Below are 24,281 nucleotides of genomic sequence, written 5' to 3'. Positions count from 1 at the left end.
ACAGAGTAAAAGTGGCGGAATTCCGCTACGGAATTCTCCGCCGCGGAACCCCGCCAGCCTCCATGTCATAATGACAGTCTATGGGAGGCTCACGCGCCTCCTCTTTTGGTGCTAAAGAAAGAACATGTGTCATTATGACACAAGTAAGCTGGGAATTCCGCCAGTTTTGCTACGTGTGAACGGAGCCTTACACTTATGGTGCGTTTACACAGAGAGATTTATCTGGCAGATTTTTTAAGCCAAAGCCAGGAACAGACTATAAACAGAGAACAGGTCATAAAGGAAAAACTGAGATTTCTCCTCTTTTCAAATCCATTCCTGGCTTTGGGTTAAAAAATCTCTCTTATTGGTGGGCCGACCTTTCAGGAAATGGGGGGAGAGAGAAAGAAAGAAAGAAAGAAAGAAAGAAAGAAAGAAAGAAAGAAAGAGGAGAAGGACCTGAGTCACATGACCTGCAGGTCCTCAAATTTACTATGTGGACATCAGCGTGACTATAGGAGGGGGAAGACTGAGCTGGAACTGCTGTGTGTCAGTGAGTATGTGTGTGTGTCAGCCAGAGTGTGTGTATGTTTTTATGTATCTGTGTGTGTGTCAGTGTTTTTGTATGTACAGTATATATTTGTGTCAGTGGAGTGTGTGCGTGTGTGTGTGTTTGTAGTGTCTTTGTCAATGGAGTGTGTTTGTGTGTGTCAGTAGTGTCTGTGTCAGTGGAGTGTGTGTGTTTGTGGATGTCAGTGCCTCAAGTGATTGACAGATTTGTTTCCACAGATGTTCTGCAGCAGCTGCTGTGTACGTTGAGCTTTGATTTTAGTTGGAAGACCCCCTACCCCATTACACATGGAAGATGTTTCCTTTATACATTTCCTCCTTTTGCACTTTATTAGTATTTATCAGGTGATTGACAGGTCTTCTTCCAAAGAGTTTCTGCATCAGCTGCTATTAATACTGAGTTCTGATTTTAATGCTGATTTTTGGATCCGCGATTCCAGAAACCGGCGTATTTAGATGCAGTTGTTTAGGCGGTCTTAAGCGCTGACATTGAAATTTATGTGATGTATATTTTTGGCTGTCAAAGGGAGCTTTTGTGTATAATATACTAGTTACTTTAGATTCTTTACTTAAAGCAGTTCTTAGATTTTATAATATTATGTCTCCCAAAAAAATAAAAATTCAGAATTTTAAAAAATTTGTTACTTTCATGACTCTTCTCTTACACGTGACGATGTAAAATCGTTACATATCACTCGAATTTAAACGATAATTGTCCTGTGTAATTGCAGGCAACGTTCAAAAAATATTTCGCGTGTCGTTGTTGATTTGGATCTGACCCTAAAATCATTGTTAATTGTTCACTGTAATTCCGCATTATTTTACTAATCGTTCATTGTAATTCCACATAATTTCTTCTTTTGCCGGGATCAGATAAAGTAAACGATCGTTGTAACGACTATCGATCTGTGTAGTATGGTGAACGGTTTCAGGTTAATGATAAGCAATCTTGTTTGTGATCGTTTATCGTTAGTCGTTTAAAATTGCTTTGTGTAATAGGACCCTTAGGGCATGACGATTATCATGCGGAAATTGATGATATCATTTGAATTCAAACAATAATCGTCCTGTGTAGTTGCAGGCAACAATCGAAAAATCGTTTGTTTGTCGTTGATCGTTGATTTGGATCTAACCCTAAAATAATCGTAATCTTTCGCTATAATTCCACATCGTTCCTTCTGTTGCTGGGATCAGATGGAGTAAACGATCGTAGTAATGATCATAACTGATGACTGTGTTACACATTCTGTGTAATGCTACGTTTACACGGAATGATTATCGTTTACATTTTCAAAATAATGATCGCATTTGAGCGATAATCGTTCGTGTAAAGACGGCAAATGATCAAGCGTAGAGCAAGAAATCGTTCATTTTGATCTTTTAACATGTTCTCAAATCATCGTTCGCTAAAAATTCGCAGATCGCTTCGTGTAAACAGTCTTTCAAAGATTCACCCTATGTGAAAGATGGGCTTAAGGGATCTTAAAAGCGATGACAATAACGATTACGAATTTTCTAACGATTTTTTCGTCTACACGCTGATCATTATAAAAACCAAATCATTGCTTCAAAATCGTTAAACGATCGATTGGGCGATTTAGCGCTCCGTGTAAACGCAGCATAATACCACATCGTTCCCTCTGTTGCTGGGATCAGATGGAGTAAACTATCGTAGTAACGATCATAACGGACGACCATCGTTCTGTGTAATATGGTGAACGATTTCAGGCTAACGCAATCTACTTTGTGATCGATAATCGTTAAAAAATCTACTAGGACCATTGGTAACAGCCTTCTTATGGACTGGTGATAAAGTTACAAAAAGTTCCTAAAAACACATAAGAAATCTGTTACTTTCGTTTAGTTCATCTCTGCCTGTGTGTCTCCACTGTCTTCCCCTCCCCTGATCCCTCCTCCCCTCAGTTCACCAGGGGGCTTACACCACTCAGTAATAACCTCTCCCCCCCTATGAGTCACAGTCAGTGGAATGCCGGGAGTTGTAGTTTGCAGAGAAGGGGGAAGAACGCCCACGTCACTACAGCCTGCTATCCCTCCCACAGCCAAGGAATGCAGACATGAAATCCAACATGAGAAAGGAACTACACAGCCACAGATAAGTAATAAAAAAGCAGAAAAAAAAACACCCTTTTCTATGGTTATCAGTGAGGACCCTCTCTAAGCTGCTCTGTTCTATAGTTATTTAATGATGCCCTGAATTCTGTTTTTTTAAATAGCAGAGCCATAAAGATGCTGGGCATGTATGTGCCAGACAGATTTTCTCTGAAGTCTTCCCAAGTCCAAGACGGGATGGGGCTGTACACCAGCCGGAGAGTCAAAAAGGTTTGTGTCCTTGTGCGTTAAAGTGGTCGAGAGCGGCACAGATACCTAGAACACAGTGGTAGTAGTTCCTGAGCTCGGTGAGCAGGGTGAAGCTGCCACATCTACACATGAGGAACATAGAAGCTGTATGGGAGGCTGAGCCCGGCTCCTGGATACACTGCATACCTGTGTACGCTCCGTAGATTGTAAGCTCTTGTGGCTAGACTTTTTTAGAAACTACCTACCTACTTATTATTACTTGTTTCCACATTGGTTATCGGGTTTAGTTTATGTTTTTGTTGCAGTATATTTGTTACAGCTGCCAGATATTACATGACATCATCTTGTTTCTCAAAGTGAGCCGTGATTGGTCACCATCTGACTGCGACACACTCGGACACATTTATGATCTTTCTGGGCCAGGTTTTTTTTTTTTTCTTTCAAACAACTGTTGCTGATTGGAGGCATTTCCAAATTTTCAATTAGACTTAAAGATGATAAGACCAAAAAATAAATAAAAAGCATGTGAAAAATACAATGACATCTAGCGGTGCGGTTTTTCGTAGGAGCAGTTCTAAGAACATTAAAAAAAAAAAAATTACTACCACACTTACCATTAGAGGGATTATCCTTTTTCTTTCAAATCAACTGGTGTCAGAAAGTTATATAGATTTGTAATTTACTTCTATTTAAAAATATCAAGTCTTACAGTACTTATCAGCTGCTATATGTCTATTCATTCTGACACCGTGCTCTCTGCTGCCACCTCTGTCCAAGACAGGAACTGTCCAGAGCAGGGGAGGTTTTCTATAGAGATTTGCTACTGCTCTGGACAGAGGTGGCAGCAGGGAGCAATGTGTCAAACTGAAAAGAATACACCACTTCCTACAGGGCATACAGCAGCTGATAGGTACTGGAAGAGTAGAGATTTTTAAATAGAAGTAAATTACAAATCTATATAACTTTCTGAAGCCAGTTGATTTGAAAAAAAAAAGATTTTTGCCAGAGTTCCCCTTTAAACCAATTACAAACCACTTTATATTCTACATGTGATAGGCCTGCACAGTCTGTGCTTCATTAAAGGGGTTATCCAGTGCTACAAAAACATGGCCACTTTTGCACCACTCTTGTCTCCAGATTGGGTGGGGTTTGAAACTCAGTTCCATTGAAGTAAATGGAGCCTAATTGCAAACCACACCTGAACTGGAGACAAGAGTGGGGCAAAAGTGGCCATGTTTTTGTAGCACTGGATAACCCCTTTAACTGTCTATGAGTCCAAATGTTTTTGCGCTGGATTCGGAAACAGTCAGTAGTGGCGCCATAGTGGGTGAATGAGGTACAAGCAACGGTGGCTGCAAAGGCACAGTAAACCCAATTCCAAAGAACGTGAAATGGTAGCTTATGTTAGCAATATGCCACCATTTGTTAAGATCAGAACTCCCATTTAAGCCCTAGAAAACCCCTTTAAGGGTGCCTTCACACCTACCGTATCGCAGTAGAAAATCCGCTGCGGATCCGCAGCAGATCCGCGGCGGATTTAGCTAAATGAATGAGCACAGCACTAAATCCGCACTTACAAATCTGCTGCGGATCCGCAGCAGATTTGACAGTGCGTATTTAATGCTGTGCTCATTCATTTAGTTAAATCTGCTGCGGATCCGCAGCGGATTTTCTACTGCGATACGGTAGGTGTGAAGGCACCCTAAGAGTGCCTTCACACCTACCGTATTGCAGCAGAAAATCCGCAGCAGATCCGCAGCAGATTTAATTAAATGAATGAACACAGCATCAAATCCTCACTTACAAATCTGCTGCGGATCCGCAGCGGATTTGACAGTGTGTATTTAATGCTGTGTTCATTCATTTAGTTAAATCTGCAGCGGATCTGCTGTGGATCCGCAGCGGATTTTCTGCTGCGATACGGTAGGTGTGAAGGCACCCTAAGAGCTGATCATGAGGCTATAACCTAGTGAGTGCTAATATACAGGGTGGTCCATAATTAAGTGGACAGTATGGCCCTGTTCATACTGAGCAAGAAAGTCAGAATTCCGCGGCGGAACTCTCCGTCGCGGAATCCAGCCGTGCTCGGTGTGCTGCTTTGAGCGAATAAGAGGATGTGCGCGCGTCCGCTTCCTCGCCTCTCCGCTCAAAGAAATGACATGTCATTTCTTTGAGCGGAGAGTGGCCGCAGCGTAGTAGCGTGCGCCCTCTCATTTACTCAAAGAAGCACACCGAGCACGGCGGGATTAATTCTGATGTTCTTGCTCAGTGTGAACGGCCTATGGGGGTGATTTATTAAAGTGGTGTAAGGTGGAATTGGCTTAGTTGCCCCTAGCAACCAATCAGATTCCACCTTTCATTTTACAAAGAGTCTGTGAGGAATGAAAGGTGGAATCTGATTGGTTGCTAGGGGCAACTGAGCCAGTTTCACTTTACACCATGTTTGATAAATCTCCCCCTTCATAACCCTATTACACATACTGTCCACCTGCTTTTGGACCACTAAATGTCACAATTAAAATGGTAGTTGCATGCATGAGAGAATTTTAGCAGACCTCCTCAAAATCTACAGGGTTCTCAAAAATCACTGTTTAGAAACACGTAGGTAATATCCTACTTCAAATGTATAAGGCCTCATTCCCATGTTTCATGGATGACACAGACGTGGAAGGCCTGTAGTGGTGGAATCCCCCCCCCCCCACACACACACACACACGGCAGCATCTCCAATATTATACTAGGAGTAGGGAAACTGTATGAATATACACGGCGCTGTAATAAAGTGGTGTCATTACAGCACTGCGCATATTCATCCCCGCCGCTCCCAGCATCATATTGGAGATGCTGCCGTGTGTGTAGTGGGATTCCACTCCTACAGGGCCTCCATGTCCGTGAAACACGGAATATGGGAATAAGTCCTAAGGTTGGGTTCACATAGTGTAAAATGAACAGAAGTAAAATGAAATAAAATAGGTATTGTAATAATAATGTGTTCCATTACAATCTATGGAAAAGCAGCCAGTTTTTTTTTTTAAATACCAACCCCCCCCTCCCCCCGTTCCTATTTTACTTGATATGAACCAAGCTTAAGGCTACATTCTCAGGTTCCGTATGGACAATGCTGCGGAATGGAGTTCGGATCTCCCGGCATTATTCCTCATTATGATGCTGTGAGCTCCGAAACTGTTTAATCTTTTCACTACAGTAGCATGAAGATTGAAAGAGTTTTGTAGCTAATGGTATAACTCCATCCCATGTCATATCTTCTGTACATACTGACCATGCACGAAACTTAAGAATGGGGCCTAATGCTATGTTCATATAATGTACATTTTATGAAAAGAACAGCTGTTGTTTTCAACTTACACAGTGGACGTTCTTTTCATAATTCAGTTATGTGCATTGAAGTCATTACAAACAACAGCCGTTCACTCCATGTATTGAACAACGGCCATTGTTTGCTGTGGCAGTATAAATATCGATCACGTCAATTATTTCCGGGCTGTTGTTCATAGACTTCAATGCAATTTTAATTGAAAACAATGGCCGTTGTTTGATACTCAAAACAACACAATAGTCTGTCAAAAAGTTATAGAGGGAACAAACTGTTATTTTCATAGAGTCATAGAGCGAAGACATATCCCTCAGTCTTCTATGCCATTCTACTATTGTATTCATGAGCTGGACTCCGCCATGACTTTCAATGCAGATCAGTTACACTGCAATCCTAACCTAGGAACAAGTACTTGCTAATATTTTCTTGACATTCTATTTCTACCATTTTCTAATTTTGTAAAAGTTATTATTTTTGGCTTCTTTCTTTGTGGATAGGGAGAGAAGTTTGGACCATTTGCTGGAGAAAAGCGGATTCCGAGTGAAGTGGATGAAATTATGGATAACAGATTAATGTGGGAGGTAACGTCATAACATTATTATATCCTATGTGCTATTGTTTCAAGATAAAAAAACCTAGTTACTATAATAAAACCAAGGCATGAACTCAACCAAGTTCCAACCATATTTGCTGAAAAGTGTTCGGAACATATAGGAAAGCTGGAATCTTTCACTGGGTGTTAAAGGGGTTGTCCAGCGAAAATCTTTCAGATCATCTGGTTTCAGAAAGTAATATGGATTTGTAATTTACTTCTATCTAAAAATCTCAAGTCTTCCCATACCGAGACAGGAACTGTCCAGAGCAGAAGCAAATCCCCATTGAAAACCTCTCCTGCTCTGGACAGTTCCTGACATGGACAAAGGTGGCAGCAAAGAGCACTGTGTCAGACTGAAAAGAAAACAACATTTGATGCAGGACTGCTTTTTTCCCTGCACTTACTACTGCATCAAGACTTCACTTCCTGGATAACATGGTGATGTCACGACCCGACTCCCAGAGCTGTGTGGGCTGTGGCTGCTGGAGAGGATGATGGGGGACACAGGGCACTGGAGGGACACTGAGCATCCCTCTGCCATCATCCTCTCCAGCAGCCACAGCCCCCCACAGCTCTGGGAGTCGGGTCGTGACATCACCATGTTATCCAGGAAGTGACATCACCATGTTATCCAGGAAGTGAAGCCTTGATGCAGTAGTAAGTGCAGGGAAAAAAGCACTTTATAAGCATTTCCCATAATAAGTGTATATTGGGGATTTGTATAACTTTTGGGGGGCAATGCAATACTTTAATAAAAAATTTTACTGGACTTCTCCTTTAAGCATTCTTCATGTTCCTGGAATTATTACATCAGCGGGGATTAGTTTACTGTTAATTTTACTTTTATATATTTATAGGATGTTATGTAAACATTGTATAATGGAACTTTAACCTTATGAGCAGAACAGATATGATGACAAGAGAAAACGAGATCTGATATGGTCAGTTTTCACTTAATCTATAATAATATTGATTTTGTTAAACTATACCAGAGATAATGAGATTTATCCCTCTCGGGGAATCTAGGTTCCCTGCTAATACTAAGACCTACTTAGGTTAATTTCACAGAAGCTCTGGTCAAACAAGTCGTAATTTCCAATCTTACATATTGCAGAGAAGGAGACATAGAGTACATGTATAATGCTTAGTACATCAACATGGACTCTACAATGCAATGCTTGGCACCAGACTGACGATCAAGATTACTTTTTTTTAGCTTTAAAATACACAGAAAAATGTACCAAAAACAAAAGGGAAAGTTCCTCAATGCTTTTACCCTGAGGTGGAGTCGTCAGTAGAGATGAGCGAAACAGCCGAATTTTTTTCTCTCTCGATCTTTTTGGGTCAAATTCGTTAATATTCGCAAAAAGAATCTAAACTATTTTTGTTTAAACAGCCAAAACTATAGTAGCTACAATACTATTACAGAAGGGCGGATTTGTTAAAGCATGATGTTGCAAAAGTGTCAAAAATCACAATTTAAAAAGTCAGTCATCCAATTTCCGCCATTCCTCTCCTCTCTGTCCCTATATCGCTCTGTTAGTCTCTCCCTTCTCTGCTGTAACTGCCTGCTCCCATCCTGCTCTCTCCTCCACACACAGCCGACTGGCCGCCTCCATTACCGAACCTCCTTATATAGAGGTGGAGGGGCTGACATCACAGAGGTCCTGCAGCTGATTGGACGGGTGCTAGGGATTATGGTTAATCCCTGTCTCCCGCCCACTGACGCTCCAGACAGCATATGTGGCAGATTTCCTTAACAAATCTGCGAGAATTCGCTTCGCAGAAGGAAGCAAATTGACAGCGCGAATCGCCAGATTCTCTTCGCTGATCTCTACTAAATATCTAAAAACTTTAGCTCCCTTGGTCTCCAGTTTGTTCATAGAAATTCTTCTATATATTATATAAAAATTATGACTCAATTTATTTAAGTGTACAAGTCCAGCATAGTTTGGAAGGTTATTGTGTGTAGGATTTAAGGATGTAAAAGAAACAAATAATATGCTCTGATAAGAGATTAATACACTTTCTATATAAACATGTTATACTTCCTGCAGAACATCAAAGACCATATGTGGCCTAATCTATGACTCAGTCCTGCACCTGTTTGTTACTTGTAACTGGGATGTTGATTCTGTGTATTGTTTAAAGTAAATATTTGATATTGAAAGATGGTTCAGTGCACAGTTACTCATCCCTCTTTGATGTGCGCCAAATGAACTAAAAAGACTAACTCAAGTGGAAGTTTAACCGTCTTCTGTAAATATTCATTTCCATTATGGCTTAAATGGTTGTTATACTGTTAGATGCTGTAATACTGCTTTGCTGTTGAAATATCCTGGAGAACATCCTGAAAAATAAATCGCATTGTATTCTATTAAATCTACTAAAAACATCCACCAATGGAAATTAGTAAAAAAAAAAAATGCAATGTGATAATTAGTAGGGTATATAGGAAGTACTAAAGTGACCCCATACACATATAGGGGAGGTGGAACCACACTACGTGTTTTATTTTCAGGGGTTCATAGTTTATCTCCCTGTACCAAATTTTTTATTAAAGTATTGTAGTGCCCCCCAAAAGTTATACAAATCACCAATATACACTTATTACGGGAAATGCACATAAAGTGCTTTTTCCCTGCACTTACTACTGCATCAAGGCTTCACTTTTTAGATAACATGGTGATGTCACTTCCTGGATAACATGGTGATGTCACTTCCTGCTTAACATGGTGATGTCACTTCCTGGATAACATGGTGATGTTACGTCTCGGCTCCCAGAGCTGTGCGGGCTGTGGCTGCTGGAGAGGATGATGGCAGAGGAATGCTCAGTGTCCTGTGTCCCTCAGTGTCCCCCTGCCATCATCCTCTCCAGCAGCCACAGCCCGCACAGCTTGGGTCGTGACATCACCATGTTATCCAGGAAGTGACATCACCATGTTATCCAGGAAGTGACATCACCATGTTATCCAGGAAGTGAGGCCTTGATGCAGTAGTAAGTGTAGGAGAAAAAAAAGCACTTTATAAGCATTTTCCGTAAAAAGTGTATATTGGGGATTTTTAATAATTTTCTTTTGCTGGAGTTCTTTAATAAAGGTTATTCATTTCTTAGGTATACAAATATTGTTGTGCACCAAATTATTCTCTCCTTTTTCTGTAATTACTATGCGATTGTGCATGACTTGGTAGCAACCTGTCTACAGTATATATTTGGCTGTGGACACTAATATATGCTGACTGAGTATAATTCTTCATGAAAGTTATATCCTGGAATAACCCTTTAATAAGGTCAGATAGTTTTTTTGTGAATCATATAAGAAATAGGCCGTAGTTGGAAGTGACTGGCTCAAACTCAGCACCAAATGGTTTTGTCTTCTATCGAATCTTTAGGCCCATTATTGTGAGGTGTACCTCAAGATCCTGTGTTACTGAAGTGGACCAATCCTATGCAGTTCAGATTGCAATTCCTGGCTTTGAAATGTCACATAAGACCTTGATACAGGAAGTCATGGGCACATATATGTTCCAATCCAATAAGTAAATTAATTTAGAGTTTAGCACTAGTGATGAGCGAACATGTTCGTAAATGTTGTTGTTTGCCGGTCACGAAAAATTAGTTTGGAATGGTTATGATTATCATTTTTGAACATATTCAAACATGTGAACATTTATTTTGCAATGTACGCAACTACGTAAGTTTCCTTCCACCAATTTGAAAGAGCCAATGGACATGTGGGGAAGGAAGGGCACATCAGGTAATGTAGTAGCCATGTTCACTACTGGCATTACTATGATTGGCTGTACGATTAGCGTCATTACGTACGTAACGTACATGCTATAAAAACGCAACGCTAAGGCAAATTTTCTCAGTCTTTCCTGATTTTTGTGGCGTTCAGTAGGGAGAGTGAAACAAGCAGGGACAGCATTTGAATTTAGTTAGGCAGCAATATTCACAGTGGGGAGTAGGGAGGGAGAGTTGACCGAGTAGGGCTTAGAACGTTGTGAAATTGTCAGTGTAGGGAGGGTGACAGGATTCAGCATTTTAGCACTATAAGGATTCATTTCTTAACCCTGTAGTGACCGGCTCTGCTGTGTGCCGGCTCTGCTGTGTGCCAGTGATTGCCAGTATAAACACATCGGCAAATAAAAGATATGCTAATGCTACGCACCCCGTAATTGCCCTGATACTACGTAATTTACCGTTTACACCTGTATGCATGTGCGTAGACAGAAACGTATGCCTCTACTGTACGTTCGTTATTTGTTTGGCGAACGGGAAGCGATCTTGATTATTTTTTTTTATGTTTGTGGTCGAGATTCGAGAATTGGGATGTTTGCGCACCACTAGTTAGCACCTTTTTGGTTCTTCAGTCTCACATAAAAGTATGAAGAGTTGACGCCTTCCTCATGTAGATGAGGCCAGCATATATCTATTAACGTTTTTATTTTCCTGCTTCCGTTCAGTAGAAAGAACTTCAGTTTTTTTCTTTCCTTGTTTTATCATTTCTTAAAGGACCATATAAGATAAAGTCCATATTCTCACGGTATACTCAAATGTCGCCATGAGTGTTGTCAATAGGTCTTTTAAGAGTTGTGTACATGGTACGTTTTGTCTGTGGTTTGCCATTTTTCTATTCTGAAGAAAACATTCCATGTTTAAATTATTCTTTTTTCCTCTCCAGGTCCGGGGGAACAAAGGGGAAGTACTGTATATCTTAGATGCCACAAATCCACGCCATTCTAATTGGTTACGCTTCGTCCATGAGGCACCGTCCCAGGAGCAAAAGAACTTGGCAGCTATTCAGGTTACTTTTTCTTAATGCATTGGCACAATTGTGTTTGGATCTTAAAAACAACATTCAACTTCACAATGCATTCTTCTTTGGTTATGTTCACACAACGTCAAAAATAGAGAGAAGACGGACGAGTTTGCTATTTAAAAAGACGTTCGTTTTTTGCCGCAATTTAATTGACTTCAGTGCAGTGCATTAAAGTCAATAGGATGATGGACATCCAATGCACATACTGTATTGAATAACGGACATTATCACTGGGGACATCAAAATATTGACCATGTCAATAATTTTCGGACGTCTTTTGCAAACAGCAGACATTTTTTTTTGTTGTTCACAAAATTTTTCTTTGTCTTAACCGTTCTTTCTTTGATTTTACTATTGAATTCAATGGACTTTTCAATTAAGACACACCCAAAGGGAAAATAGTAACCCCAAACTTGAATAGCTAGAACAGCCGTCATTGCACTAAGGGGAGGCCAGGCTGCTAAATGACGTCCATTATTTTAGGCGTGATTTTAAACTGAGCTGAAAAAATGTTGTGTGAACATAGCCTTTCAGTACGTTGTGGTATATAATATAGTCTTCCTACACCTATGATATAGACCTGGATAGATTTATGCAAGAAAGTTGAGTATGTCATTGTGGTATTCCCATCACCCGATACTGCTTTGTCTATTAAAGGGGTACTCCGGCGCTGATTGAAAAACAAACAATCAAACACCTACCATCCCTCCGGAGTCTGTATCCATTTAAATTTCCACTGTTTGCAGGTCCTTGAACCTCCAGTTGGTGTCTTCATTTTTTCTTTACTTCCTAGTTTGGGCTTTCCCATGATGCACTTTGTCTCCTGTGATGTCTAACTGACTCTGTAAAACTGTTAGATGGTTTACGTCTTGTTCAGCCAATCAGAGCTGAGCAACTTGAGTCATCTGACAAAGGGAGGCTGGCTTAACAGGGCTTAGACCTGCCTCCTTCTTGATTATGTCATTGTCACAAAATGGTTTCCTGGGGTCAACAGTCATTAGGTAAGAATGAGTTTACTTCACTTCCTGGTGGGGGATTGATGGGGGAAAAGATAGGGAAGGGGTAGATAGGGGATTAAAGCATATTACAGAGTTATATAACTTTGTAATGTGTTTCAATTACTGAGAAAAAGCTTTTCGCTGGAGTACCCCTTTAAGCCTATTAGCGATGTTTACTATCTATGTCTATGTGTACATATTTATTCCTGTATCGGCCACAACAAGGAGCATCAGTATTTTGCAACGAAAATCAGGAGTGGATCACACAAAAACACAGAAGGGCTATGTTCACACACTGTTGAAATTGAGTGGATGGCCACCATTTAATGGCAAATAATTGCTGTTATTTTAAAACATCGTCTGTTGAAATTTAGTGGATGGCCACCACTTAATGGCAAATAACAGACGATGTTTTAAAATAACAGCAATTATTTGCCATTAAATGGCGGCCATCCACTCAATTTCAACAGTGTGTGAACAGAGCCTTTCTGTGTTTTCGATCCACTCCTGGTTTTGGTTGCAAAATACTGAGCAAAAATACTGTGTGGGAACATAGCCTAAATGTGGATTATATGGACCGTCCAATAATCCTATGGACAATGAATAATATTTAATTTGCCACGTGTCATTCGAGGAATATGGAACACTCACTCTTCGCATGCTCTCCCACAATCATAGGGGATCAGTGGAGGTCCCGCTTGTATGACTATCTTCGACTACCTTACACCTAGAAAATTATTGTTAATAACAGAGAACTCCATTAACAAGGAATTTAGGATTTAAATATAATTCTGTAAATGAGGACGAATTCAGATTATTCCCCATATGAAGTGTTCTGCATTTTTGTTATGGTTTGATTAAAACAAAAATGCCTTTACTAGATGGATGGTCCTTTTACACAGCTTGATGTACAGTACATTGCAAATCAGCACTGATCAACAAGGGGTTGGCCACTTTTCAGTATAATTGTTCAATGTACAGTATTAGTAACTGTAATCACTGTATATACTGACAGCAGCTCCCTGTGTACTCACTGTATATACTGACAGCAACTCCCTGTGTACTCACTGTATATACTGACAGCAGCTCCCTGTGTACTCACTGTATATACTGACAGCAACTCCCTGTGTACTCACTGTATATACTGACAGCAGCTCCCTGTGTACTCACTGTATATACTGACAGCAGCTCCCTGTGTACTTCATAGAGCTAAAACCAGACTCCCCTCCTCCAGGCTGTGCTGTCCTGCTCTGTGGTGAGGCTGTCTATAAGATGGCCGACATGGAGAAGCATGTGACCATGCCCTGTCCTCAGTGTCCACCATTGAGCCTCTCTATGCCTATGCAGGATACTGGGGGTGGAGTACAGTCACATGCTCCTCCATGTCGACGATCTTATGGACAGACTCACCACAGAGCAGGACAGCACAGCCTGAAGTAGGGGAATCTGATTTTAGCTCTATCAAGTATACAGGGAGCTGCTGTCAGTAAGTGCTGTGAATACACTTACTTATAATATACACAAAACAATTTTACTATAAAATGGCCAATCCCTTCAATCATGCGGCCTATTAACTCTATGATAGTCTCAACGATAGTGGCCGGGTAATACAAGGGCAGCTATGTAATACTATTCTAAAAGGGGTCACAGACAAGTCCATCTTGGAAGTGGAGGCAGGGTCTTTTGGGGGAAACAGGAAACCGGTAAGAGGACACCAAGGGGGGGGGGGAGCTCGGAAGGATAAGCATAGGTTTGTTATTGTTCTTTGTATTGCTATAATTATATATATATATAATTAGGGAGATTTATCAAACATGGTGTAAAGTGAAACTGGCCCAGTTGCCCCTAGCAACCAATCAGATTCCACCTTTCATTCCTCACAGACTCTTTGGAAAATGAAAGGTGGAATCTGATTGGTTGCTAGGGGCAACTAAGCCAGTTTCACTTTACACCATGTTTGATAAATCTCCCCCTATGTTTTCCCTACCCTGGATAACCCCTTTAAACGATCATAGCTCAACTCCAGCTACTGCTATACATGTTGTCTCCTTCATATTTAAAAATGAAGTTACCCTAACATTATGTAACCAGACTATCACAGAACACCAGGCAGAAATGGAAGAACTCTTACAAATTGAGAGGGCACTAGATAAGCTACTTACTAGAATTTACATATTACCGAACTGTTTGGTGAACACAGCAAATCTACTACAGTCTTTTTAACTACAAAGGGAAGATTAACTTGTAACAGAACACAAATTGTAAATTGGAGATAGAATTTGTGTCAAGGATACATTAAGGACGGAATTAGTTCGCCGGCCTGATGTTTTTCTTTTAAAGGATGCTGAAATCCAGCCTGTTAAGGTTATCACACATAGGAAAGAAACGTTTATTTTTCTGTGTGTTGTTTGATAGTATTAACTTTAGTTAGACCTCGAGAGAATAGACATCGATTGAAAATATGGAGTAAACATAACATTGCCTGTGAACATAATTGGAAGTTATTTATTTCTGCATGGATGTGAGCTGCGAGATGCTCGGCAGCACAGCGACGGAACGGGAAGCTTTTATTTTTGCAGGTGTGAGAGACCTTTGACTAAGAAGATTTTATTTTGGTGTTAATTAGAGATGAGGGAAATTCTATTTAGGTTTGTGGCTGAAGAATTTGGATGCAGTCCTAAAGCTGCCTGGAAAACATGGATTCAGCCATAGGCTATGATTAGAAATGAGCAAAAATTTGCTGCAAATGGCGCTGTCAACATTCTGCGAAGCGAATTTACGTTGTTTCATTAGGAAAATTTGCAGAAAACAAAATGTCTGGAGCGCCATTGGGCGGGAGAAAGGAATTAACCATAATCCCCAGCGCCCGACCAATCAGCTGCAGGCCCCTCTGTGATGTGAGCACCTCCCCCTCTATATAAGGAGGTTCGGTAATGGAGGCGGCCAGTCGGCTGTGTGTCGAGGAGAGAGCAGGATGGCAGCAGGCAGTTAGAGCAGAGCAGGGAGAGACTAACAGAGCGATAGGGACAGAGAGGAGCGGAATGGCGGAAAATGGCTGGCATTATTTTTAAATTGTGATTTTCTGATTTTGACACTTTTACAACATAATGCTTTAAAAAATGTGTTCTTCTGTAACAGTCCCAGTACTGTAACTACTATAGTTTTGGCTGTTTCAATGAAATTAATTAACATTCAATTCGGGAATCATAACGAGTTTGACCGGAAATCTGCAAAGCTCGCGGAATGTATTTCTAGCTGCTTCGCTCATCTCTAGCTATGCAATCACAATGTTTTAGATCACATTTGGTACTATATATCTCACACTCTTTTCTATTAGGGCCCGGTCACACTACGGAATTTGCACAGAATTTCAAGCAGAATCTGCGCTATGGACCCTACTTGATTGAAAAGCATGTCTTACACGCACTTTGCCGTCTACTCAAAGAATTGACATGTCGGAGTGCCTATGAGACATCCAATTCAATCAACAGGACAGATGGAACTTCAAGCGGGGTCCATGGTGCTTGAAACTCTGTGCAAATTCCGTACTTACCCTTGGTGTGAATAAACATCAACAATAGTTGCATATTAACCTGCTTTGTCACATACTGTATAAAAACTGTTATGTTGTGTGATGTTTGGCGGAATAGGCCTACAGGTGGTAGGAAACTCTGGGCAATTGTCCCTTTGCCTCTACATATAATGTAGCTCTCACAATGGATGGGCAGGGATGGTGAACTTTTGGATATTCAGGCATGATAGGAATTGTAATTTTGGAATACCTGGAGGGCCCAAGGTACCCATCTCTGGCCTGGGGGCTAATTGAATCGGACTATAGGCGGCGGCCGGGCCCAGGAGGGGCTTCTAATGCCTCCTGTGCTCTCAACAAGCACATTAGTATATTTACTTTTCTTCAAACGGCACAGAAAAGTCGGGAGCTACAGGAAAAAAAAAAGAACAGTAGGTACACAGCTGCTCAGGGATATCAGCAGATATAAGGGTCCTATTCCATGGAGCAATAATCGGCCCGATTTGGCCGATTATCCCTCCGTGGAATTGATACAATGATCAGTCGATGAGCGGGTCATCGGCTGACCGTTTATTTAGGTTCAAACCTAAAATCACCGATCATCGACCTGCAACATGCGTAGGTAAAGCATTGTGCTTGTGAAATCGCTGCTCGCCCGCCGCGCATCGCTATTCCACCCAGTGATGCATGGCGGGCGACCGACGATTTCACAAGCACAGTGCTTTACCTAAGCATGTTGCAGGTCTTCTCCTGCGCTCCTTCTTCCTCCCGGTCCCGCTCGCAGCAGCAGCTTCAGTGAGGCCTGTCTTAGCTGACAGACAGCTCAGCCAATCACTGGCCAGGACCGCCGCAGCCAGTGATTGGCTAAGCGGTCTGTCAGCTCAGACAGGCCGCACTGAAGCTGCTGCTGCACGTGGGACCGGGAGGAAGAAGGAGCGCAGGAGAAGACCTGCCACATGTGTAGGTAATGTATGGTGTTTAAAAAAGGGCAGCAAGGTAATGATGTCCCTGCAGCCTTTGCTAAACGATTATAGGGCCGTGTAATAGTTTACATTATTGAACGGGCCCACATCGGCCTGTGTAAAAGGACCCTAAACCTGCTGATAGTTCCCCTTTAAGGCCCCTTTATATAACATTTTGGAGAGCTGCTCACCCATGCATCTTTTTAGAACAAATGGAGAATACTATAACATTTGCTGTTGCTTATGTGCAGGGACCCATTGAACAAAAACATCATATAGGAGAATGGCTCTCCACAACATAATGTATCATAAGTATTTTATACACAATGTTATATGGAAGTCCTACCTTGCATACAGTACATGTCTGATGTCTAAGCATCCTCAGCTAAATGCAGAATTTTCTTTTTCATGAAGATGTAAAATACACAAAGCTGCTTAAATATACAGTTGTAATTGTGTTAAACATAATTCAAGGAAGATTGTTTATATACCCAATCTAAACACCGCAGAGGATCTTAAACAATTAATGAGCCATGAGGCTTCTGCTTTATGTATGCATATAAACTTATTGTTTATGGCAGCTAGAGATGAGCGAATCACATACAAATGAATTAAAACAGGCAAACTATATAAGCTACACTGCTGTGACAATATCAAAATTGGAAAATGTCAATTTTTGAAAAATGTCAATCAGCCTGTCAATCATTCAATTTCCGCCATGGACAGTAGTGGACGTTAGTGGATCAGTGGCGCAATATCAATTTTCTCCAAGGACAGCAGTCGACATTGGTGAATGAGCAACCAATGAGGTATTAGGATGGACACTGTGTTCACTGTGACTTCCTATAATGCACACCCAGCACCCAGTGAGTTGGTATAATGCACACCCAGCACCTAGTGACTCGGTATAATGAACAACAGTCACCCAGTTACTTGGTATACTGGACATTGGCTTCACTGCTCATACCGAAAACCACCTACAATCCCCCTCCTCTCTGTCCCTATCTCTGCATTTCTTTCCCTGCTCTAACTGCTTGTTGCAACCTGCTCTCCACTATACACAGCTGACTGGCCGCCTCCAGGAAGCCAATCACATTTTATAGAGGGGGGGGGGGGGTTGCTGACATCACAGGGGAGTTTGCAGCTGATTGGACGGGGGCAAGGGATTATGGATAATCCCTGGTTCCCATCATAAGACAATACTGTAAGTTAACATGTGCGGCCAGCATGTTTAGCAAATTTGTAAAGCGAATCTGGTGAGTTCGCGAATCACTACAAAACCGATTTAATGCCCAATTCACTGCGAATCGGAATTAGACAGATTCACTTCGCTCATCTCTAATGGGATCATTCTACAGGGTCTTGATTTACAAGGTTGGTTATGATGTGTATGTGTACAGTGTTGGTCACATACAAGTACAAACCATTCCTAATTGGAGATGAGCAAACCTGCTGAAAGTTCGAGTTCACAAGAACCTAAACAATCCGAATTTCAATCCCGCTGCCTGGAGAAGGTGGATGCAGCCTGAGGACTGCCTGGAAAACATGGATAAAGCCATAGCCCTTGGCATGGGCTTAACTACCACTGTAGCAGCCATAGCGGCTGCTATGGGGCCCGCCACATCAGGGGGCCCGGTGGCCCACTCCAGCAATACACTGGGCCCTTTGAGCGGTCATAATTTGTAGCAGCAAATGGCCTCCTGGGTTTTGCAAATGTCCCTATTAACTGCAAGTACTCTTGACGAGTGCTTGCAGTTATGACTACACTTGATGGCTTAGTGGGCAGTTGGGGGTGGGGGCCCAATTAAAAGTTTGCTATGGGGCCCAAACATTTCTAGCTATGCCCCTGGGCCTTGGGCTGTATCCACCTTCTCCATGTCAGAAAAATTCAAATACCAATCGTTCAGGTTTGTGTGAACCCAAACTTTGGGCAAGTTCACTCATCTCTATTCCTAATCATATTGTTGCAAAAGTAAATGTTTAAACCAAAGGCTATGTTCACACAATGTATTTTTTAAGACGAGAACGGACGTTATTGGCGATTAAAACAATGTCCATTCTTATCTTAAAATAATGAACTGTGTAGAACTCTATGGGGAACAACAGACGTTTTACACACATTGCGATACGACCGCAGAAATAATTCACATGTCGATTATTCCCAGTCGCCATAAGTCTTTTGCAGATAAAACATGTTGTGTGGGTTGTCCTAAAGAATAATTAACGACCATATAACAACGTAAAAATGATCGATCATAAGGGTAATCGATGAATGTAATATTCTCAGAATGGTTCGCTACACCAGTTTTCACTAGCGATCGATCATTATAGCGCATCTTTAAACGATAATTGCTACTTGAAATAGGGACTTAAGTGGAGATATATGTATTTAAGATGAACGAGAATGTAACATATTTTATATAATATAGCTACATGCTGTAGTTTGTGAACTAAAGGTAAACTTACACTTTATTTTCTGATTTATATTTTTGATTGTTTCTTTGGTTTATGACTATTTCAGGAAGGAGAGAACATATTCTATTTGGCTGTTGATGATATAGACACAGACACTGAACTTCTTATTGGCTACCTAGACAGTGATATGGAAGAAGCCGAAGAGGAAGCCAAAGAAGTTGTTAACGTGGCTCCCAAAGAAGAGGAGGAGAACATTAAAGAAGTCCAGCAATCTGCGGAGAAAAGTGAAACAGGTTAATGCTATTCCTTTCTAGTCTAGTACATGTTTACAGGAGACCTGACCCCCCCCCCCCCCGGTGTAGCTTCTTATACTTACCATTTCCTCAAAGTCCCGGACCCCGTCCCGTTGCCGAGAAATTCTCTATGAGCGTCGGACTCATCTCTAATGAGCATGCGCACGGCTTCCGGTGGGGATTTCTGTGCAACGGGATGGGGAAGGGGTAAGTATTAGGCACTCCACCGGGGGGGGGGGGGGGGGTCGGTCGGGCTTCGATGGTTCCTGTACCAACTTTCTACACTGCGATAGGTCTAAAGGTCCCCATACACCTTCAGCACTCTCAAAGCCCACAACAGGCAGCGGAGTTTCGAGTTTTCACAACTGGGCACAACTGATGTATCCAAGCTAATATATTAGGCCAACCACAATGGAGCAATTTGTGAATTTATTAGAGCAACGTGTTTCAGCTCCGATATCATGCGGAGTCTTCGTCAGGAATAACCATATGGCAACAAACAAACATTTAAATACACTCCTCTGCGATGAGCACCGCCCTATGCGCCTCTGGGCTGGAGTAGGCAGGTGTCATATCTCAACTATATTAAAACACACTAAGCACATGTTCACAGTGTAATTTTTTAAGACAAGAACAGCTGTTGTTGGTGATGAAAAAAAACAAAACGTCCGTTCTTGCCTTAAAATAATACACTGCATTGAACTTTATGGGGAACAAAGTTGTTGACACACTGTATTGAACGGCCATTGCAATATATATATATATATATATATATATATATATATATATATATTCTGTTAAAGTGACTGAACAGTATTTACAGTATTAATAAATAACCACTAATGGATAAGAGCCATAAATGTACAGCTGCATTCTTAGAGTACACGTCTGTTAAGTGCCCTTCCTTTCCACTTTCTAGAACATAACAATTGTAAAGATGACCATGACTGCCCACTTTGTGAATCTAGTTTTCCAAGTCAGGAAATCTTAGCAGAACATCTTCAAACTTTGCATCAGAAGCCGAGTGAAGAGAAAGAATTCAAATGCAGAAACTGTGGGAAGAAGTTTCCAGTAAAACAGGCGCTCCAACGCCAGTACGTAGATGAAATTTGTTTTTGCTCTTTAATGTAATCTGCCTATTTCAGTTGTCCCATAAACATCCAATATGCTAAATGAGGGTGGAATTGTAACAAATACCGACTATCTATAACAAAAATGAAAAAAAAAAATTAAATTTGCATGTTGTTTCATGGTGTTATGTGGGTTATTTTGGATTGGATGACAGTTTTTCTTTTAGGCTATGTTCACACAACGTAAAACTACGTCCGTTGTTGCCATAATGGAAGTCAATGGAGAAACGGATCAAAACGGATGCACACAAAAAACTGTCAAACAGCAAAACTACTGGCTTTCCCAAAGCAACCAATGAGATTGATGTGATTGGTTGCTGTAGGGACAGTTTTTATTTATTCCCCCCCCAGTATGTTCTATTGTCACTATAGCCCGAATATATCAATGTGTGTAAAATAAAAACTGGTGCAAACTGCCGAAAGCTTCCATCCGTCTTGTTGAATAGACGGACGCTAATAATGATTGTGATCATTGTTACCAGCCGCATACTTGACAAAGACTCCAGTGGGGTTGAAACATTAATTTTTTTCTTGGATGCTCAATAAGGATTGAAGACTATCTCTAGTGGGTGCTGTTGGACTCCATAATTTACAGCTTATTACCAGCCATCTATGCAAGGCTGGGTCACACTACATTTTTGCAATGTGTTTTTTTTTTTTCAAAAACGGATAGAAAAATGAAAGGAAAAACGGCTGCAATTGTGTGCATTCGTTTTGATCCGTTTCTCCATTGACTTCCATTAAAAAAACTGTTTTTGTGCACATAAAAAAAGGACGTGTTTTGATTATATATATATATATATATATATATATATATATATATATATAATGGAGAAACGCATGCATTCATTTTTCCATCTGTTTTTTCATCTTTTTTGTTGTTGTTGCAAAAATAGATGGAAAAAAAAGTAGTGTGAACCCAGCCTTACAAGACGGCTGATTTTCCTGAAGTGGGAACATAGCCTAAAAATGTTATTCTTTAATTTACACATTACACTTCTAGCTTTTCCTTTATTCACTCCTCTACTGTATACCTAATGCATTTATTGTATCTCTCTTACCGGTTTACTCCCTATTGTATCTTTCTAATCGGTTTACTCTCTATTGTATTTTTCTTATCAGTTTACTCCCTTCCTCCCTTTTCAGTCTTTGGGTCTTTACATATTACTGTAATGTTTTCAAATATTTTAATGTATCCATAGACATTAGATTTTGTCAGCTGACACTTATCCTATGTCTATGGCCATCTTTATTTCTGTTTTTTATTTTTTAAATATGTTTTCCTTTCTTATTCCTTCTGTTTCTAAAAGAGGAAATTATGACATGCAGCCAACTAGCCATATATATATACACAGGCCTCTCATCATATATAGGTCAAGCATTCTCGAACGTTCTCTGCTATGTACGCAAACAGCCCTTGGGCATAGAATGAGGCTTTAGTATAGAGGACAGGATATGTTTTGTCGATAGATCTCCTTGTAATCCTTTATTAATGCAAAAAAGCAGCATCTGGATTTGATTTAAACGTGCACCCCACCCTGACTAATGCAAATGGGACAACAATTTAAGGAATTATAAGGCTCTTTTGCACATTCCTTTTTATTGGAAGGGTAGCCCAATGATCACGGGATCTGTCACAGGATGCTCGGTCCTCCTGAAATCAGCTAATATAATATATAAGCTAAAATATAGGCTTCTAGAGAAATTACCATAGTATCCTCATAATGCATGGACATACCTGGTCCTCCAGATCAAGAGCTGCTCTTTATTAGCCCCTTTCCATTTTAGTTAATAGATGAGAATACTGAACATAGAACCCCACAATTAATCCAAATGTACCACTAGGTAGATCGCTTTGTGTTTTCTACATGAACAGACCGGTGCCGGGGCTGGGATGCTGGTGCCGCGGTCCCTTTTTTGAACCACCGCCCAGTTCCCCCACACAACATTTGTCTATTCCCGAACACATGAAGCACTGGAGGAGGGCCCGCCGGCCCCCAGTGTGACGACGTCCTCTCCCCTCTGTGATGTGGCTCCATTCATTCTAATGGAGCCGTGTCACAGAGGGGAGGGGCTTCGTCACGCTGGCGGCCAATGCTTCATGCTGATCCGGTACTCGGGAATAGCCCCGCGCCATGCGCGGGAAACAGGCAGCTGTTCTAAAAAAAGGGACTGCAGCACCAGCATCCCCACCCTGCACCGGTCTGTTCATGTAGAAAACACAAAGCGATGTACCTGGTTGTACATTGACTTTAAAGTAGCCTTCTATTTTAGATAACCTCTTTGGGCTTTGTCATAGCAAATTTAGTTATCTATAGGAGACAACTGTAATAAAAAGTGCCATGAACAGCCCACGCTAGTGCAGTCATCTCACCTATTTACTGTATATGCTGGTTCCTATCAAATGAGATAAAGAAAATGCAAAATGTTTTCCTTTCTAGATAAGGAAGTCAAAAAGTTTAGTGCATTACTATACAAGTTTAGTGCTATACAAGTTAATGCATTACTATACAAGTTTTGTGCATTACTGTATACAAAAAACATAAGCATTTCCACTTAACCTATAAATATACAATAGTTTCGAGTGTTTATATTGCCTTTTCCATCATAGAAAGCGATCCCATAACCCTAGGACATACTGTATCACCACATTCTGATTGGCTGAGGTCTTACTGCTCAAATCTCCACCGATTCTGTAAAGCGAGGGTCTTCTACAGTTCATTCTTGCAGCTCTTTCATTCCGAGGATCAGTGGGGGTCATCAAGTAATTGCATATCCTAGAAATAGGCCTTCAATTTCTTTTTTCAAGGGTCAAAATTTTATATGGTATTTGTGTGAGAGTTGCAAGTAAGATCAATAAACAGCGTTACGCTGTTATGTTCTAGACTCTAAACTGTTCTCTTTTCTTTAGTGTACTTCAGTGCTCAGAAAGTATCATCTCCGGAGACACATCAGGGAGTTATCAGTGTTCCGTTTGCAATACCTTCTTCGGCTCAGCGTTGAGGTTTTGTGTTTGAATTACTGAACCGCTGTCTAATTTCTGGCTTCCCTTTTTGCATGCCTGCTTTCAAGCTTCCTCTTGTTCTTTTTTGACATCTAACCAAGAAAAGGAAGTTCCTCCTTACCTCCTATTTAGGTAATGCACGTGTTAACTTGTGTTCATACTATAAGGCCGCGGTCTGTAACCTGTGGCTCTGTGGCTGTTGCGAAACAACCATACTCACCGTGCCAGGAGTTGTGGTTTCATAACAGTGGAAGGGCCGCATGTTGTAGACCACTGCCGTGAGGCATGCTCGATTTTAAAGTGTGCAGATTCACCCGATTTTTCATGTTC

At 41.0% G+C, this 24,281-nt stretch overlaps 1 protein-coding gene across 3 annotated transcripts in view; it reads left to right on the top strand.

The window, feature by feature from the left end:
• Positions 1 to 2,593: 2,593 nt before the first annotated feature.
• PRDM5 (PR/SET domain 5) overlaps positions 2,594 to 24,281 on the top strand; it is a 128,676-nt gene continuing 106,988 nt past the window's right edge. For 2 of the 3 annotated variants that reach the window (XM_069976820.1, XM_069976818.1), the window contains exons 1-7: positions 2,594 to 2,666; positions 2,784 to 2,889; positions 6,700 to 6,783; positions 11,483 to 11,605; positions 19,631 to 19,817; positions 20,737 to 20,911; positions 23,859 to 23,951. In XM_069976820.1, coding sequence (XP_069832921.1) covers positions 2,797 to 2,889; positions 6,700 to 6,783; positions 11,483 to 11,605; positions 19,631 to 19,817; positions 20,737 to 20,911; positions 23,859 to 23,951 — 755 coding nt within the window. In that variant the 5' untranslated portion in view covers positions 2,594 to 2,666; positions 2,784 to 2,796. The remainder of the gene's footprint in view (positions 2,667 to 2,783; positions 2,890 to 6,699; positions 6,784 to 11,482; positions 11,606 to 19,630; positions 19,818 to 20,736; positions 20,912 to 23,858; positions 23,952 to 24,281) is intronic. The other variant, XM_069976819.1, reaches the window with a different exon arrangement.

This window comes from Dendropsophus ebraccatus, chromosome 7 (genome assembly GCF_027789765.1).
Source record: "Dendropsophus ebraccatus isolate aDenEbr1 chromosome 7, aDenEbr1.pat, whole genome shotgun sequence".
Lineage (NCBI taxonomy): Eukaryota > Metazoa > Chordata > Amphibia > Anura > Hylidae > Dendropsophus > Dendropsophus ebraccatus.
The sequence above is the reverse complement of the archived record's forward strand: the minus strand, read 5'-3'. Positions and strand labels throughout refer to the sequence as shown.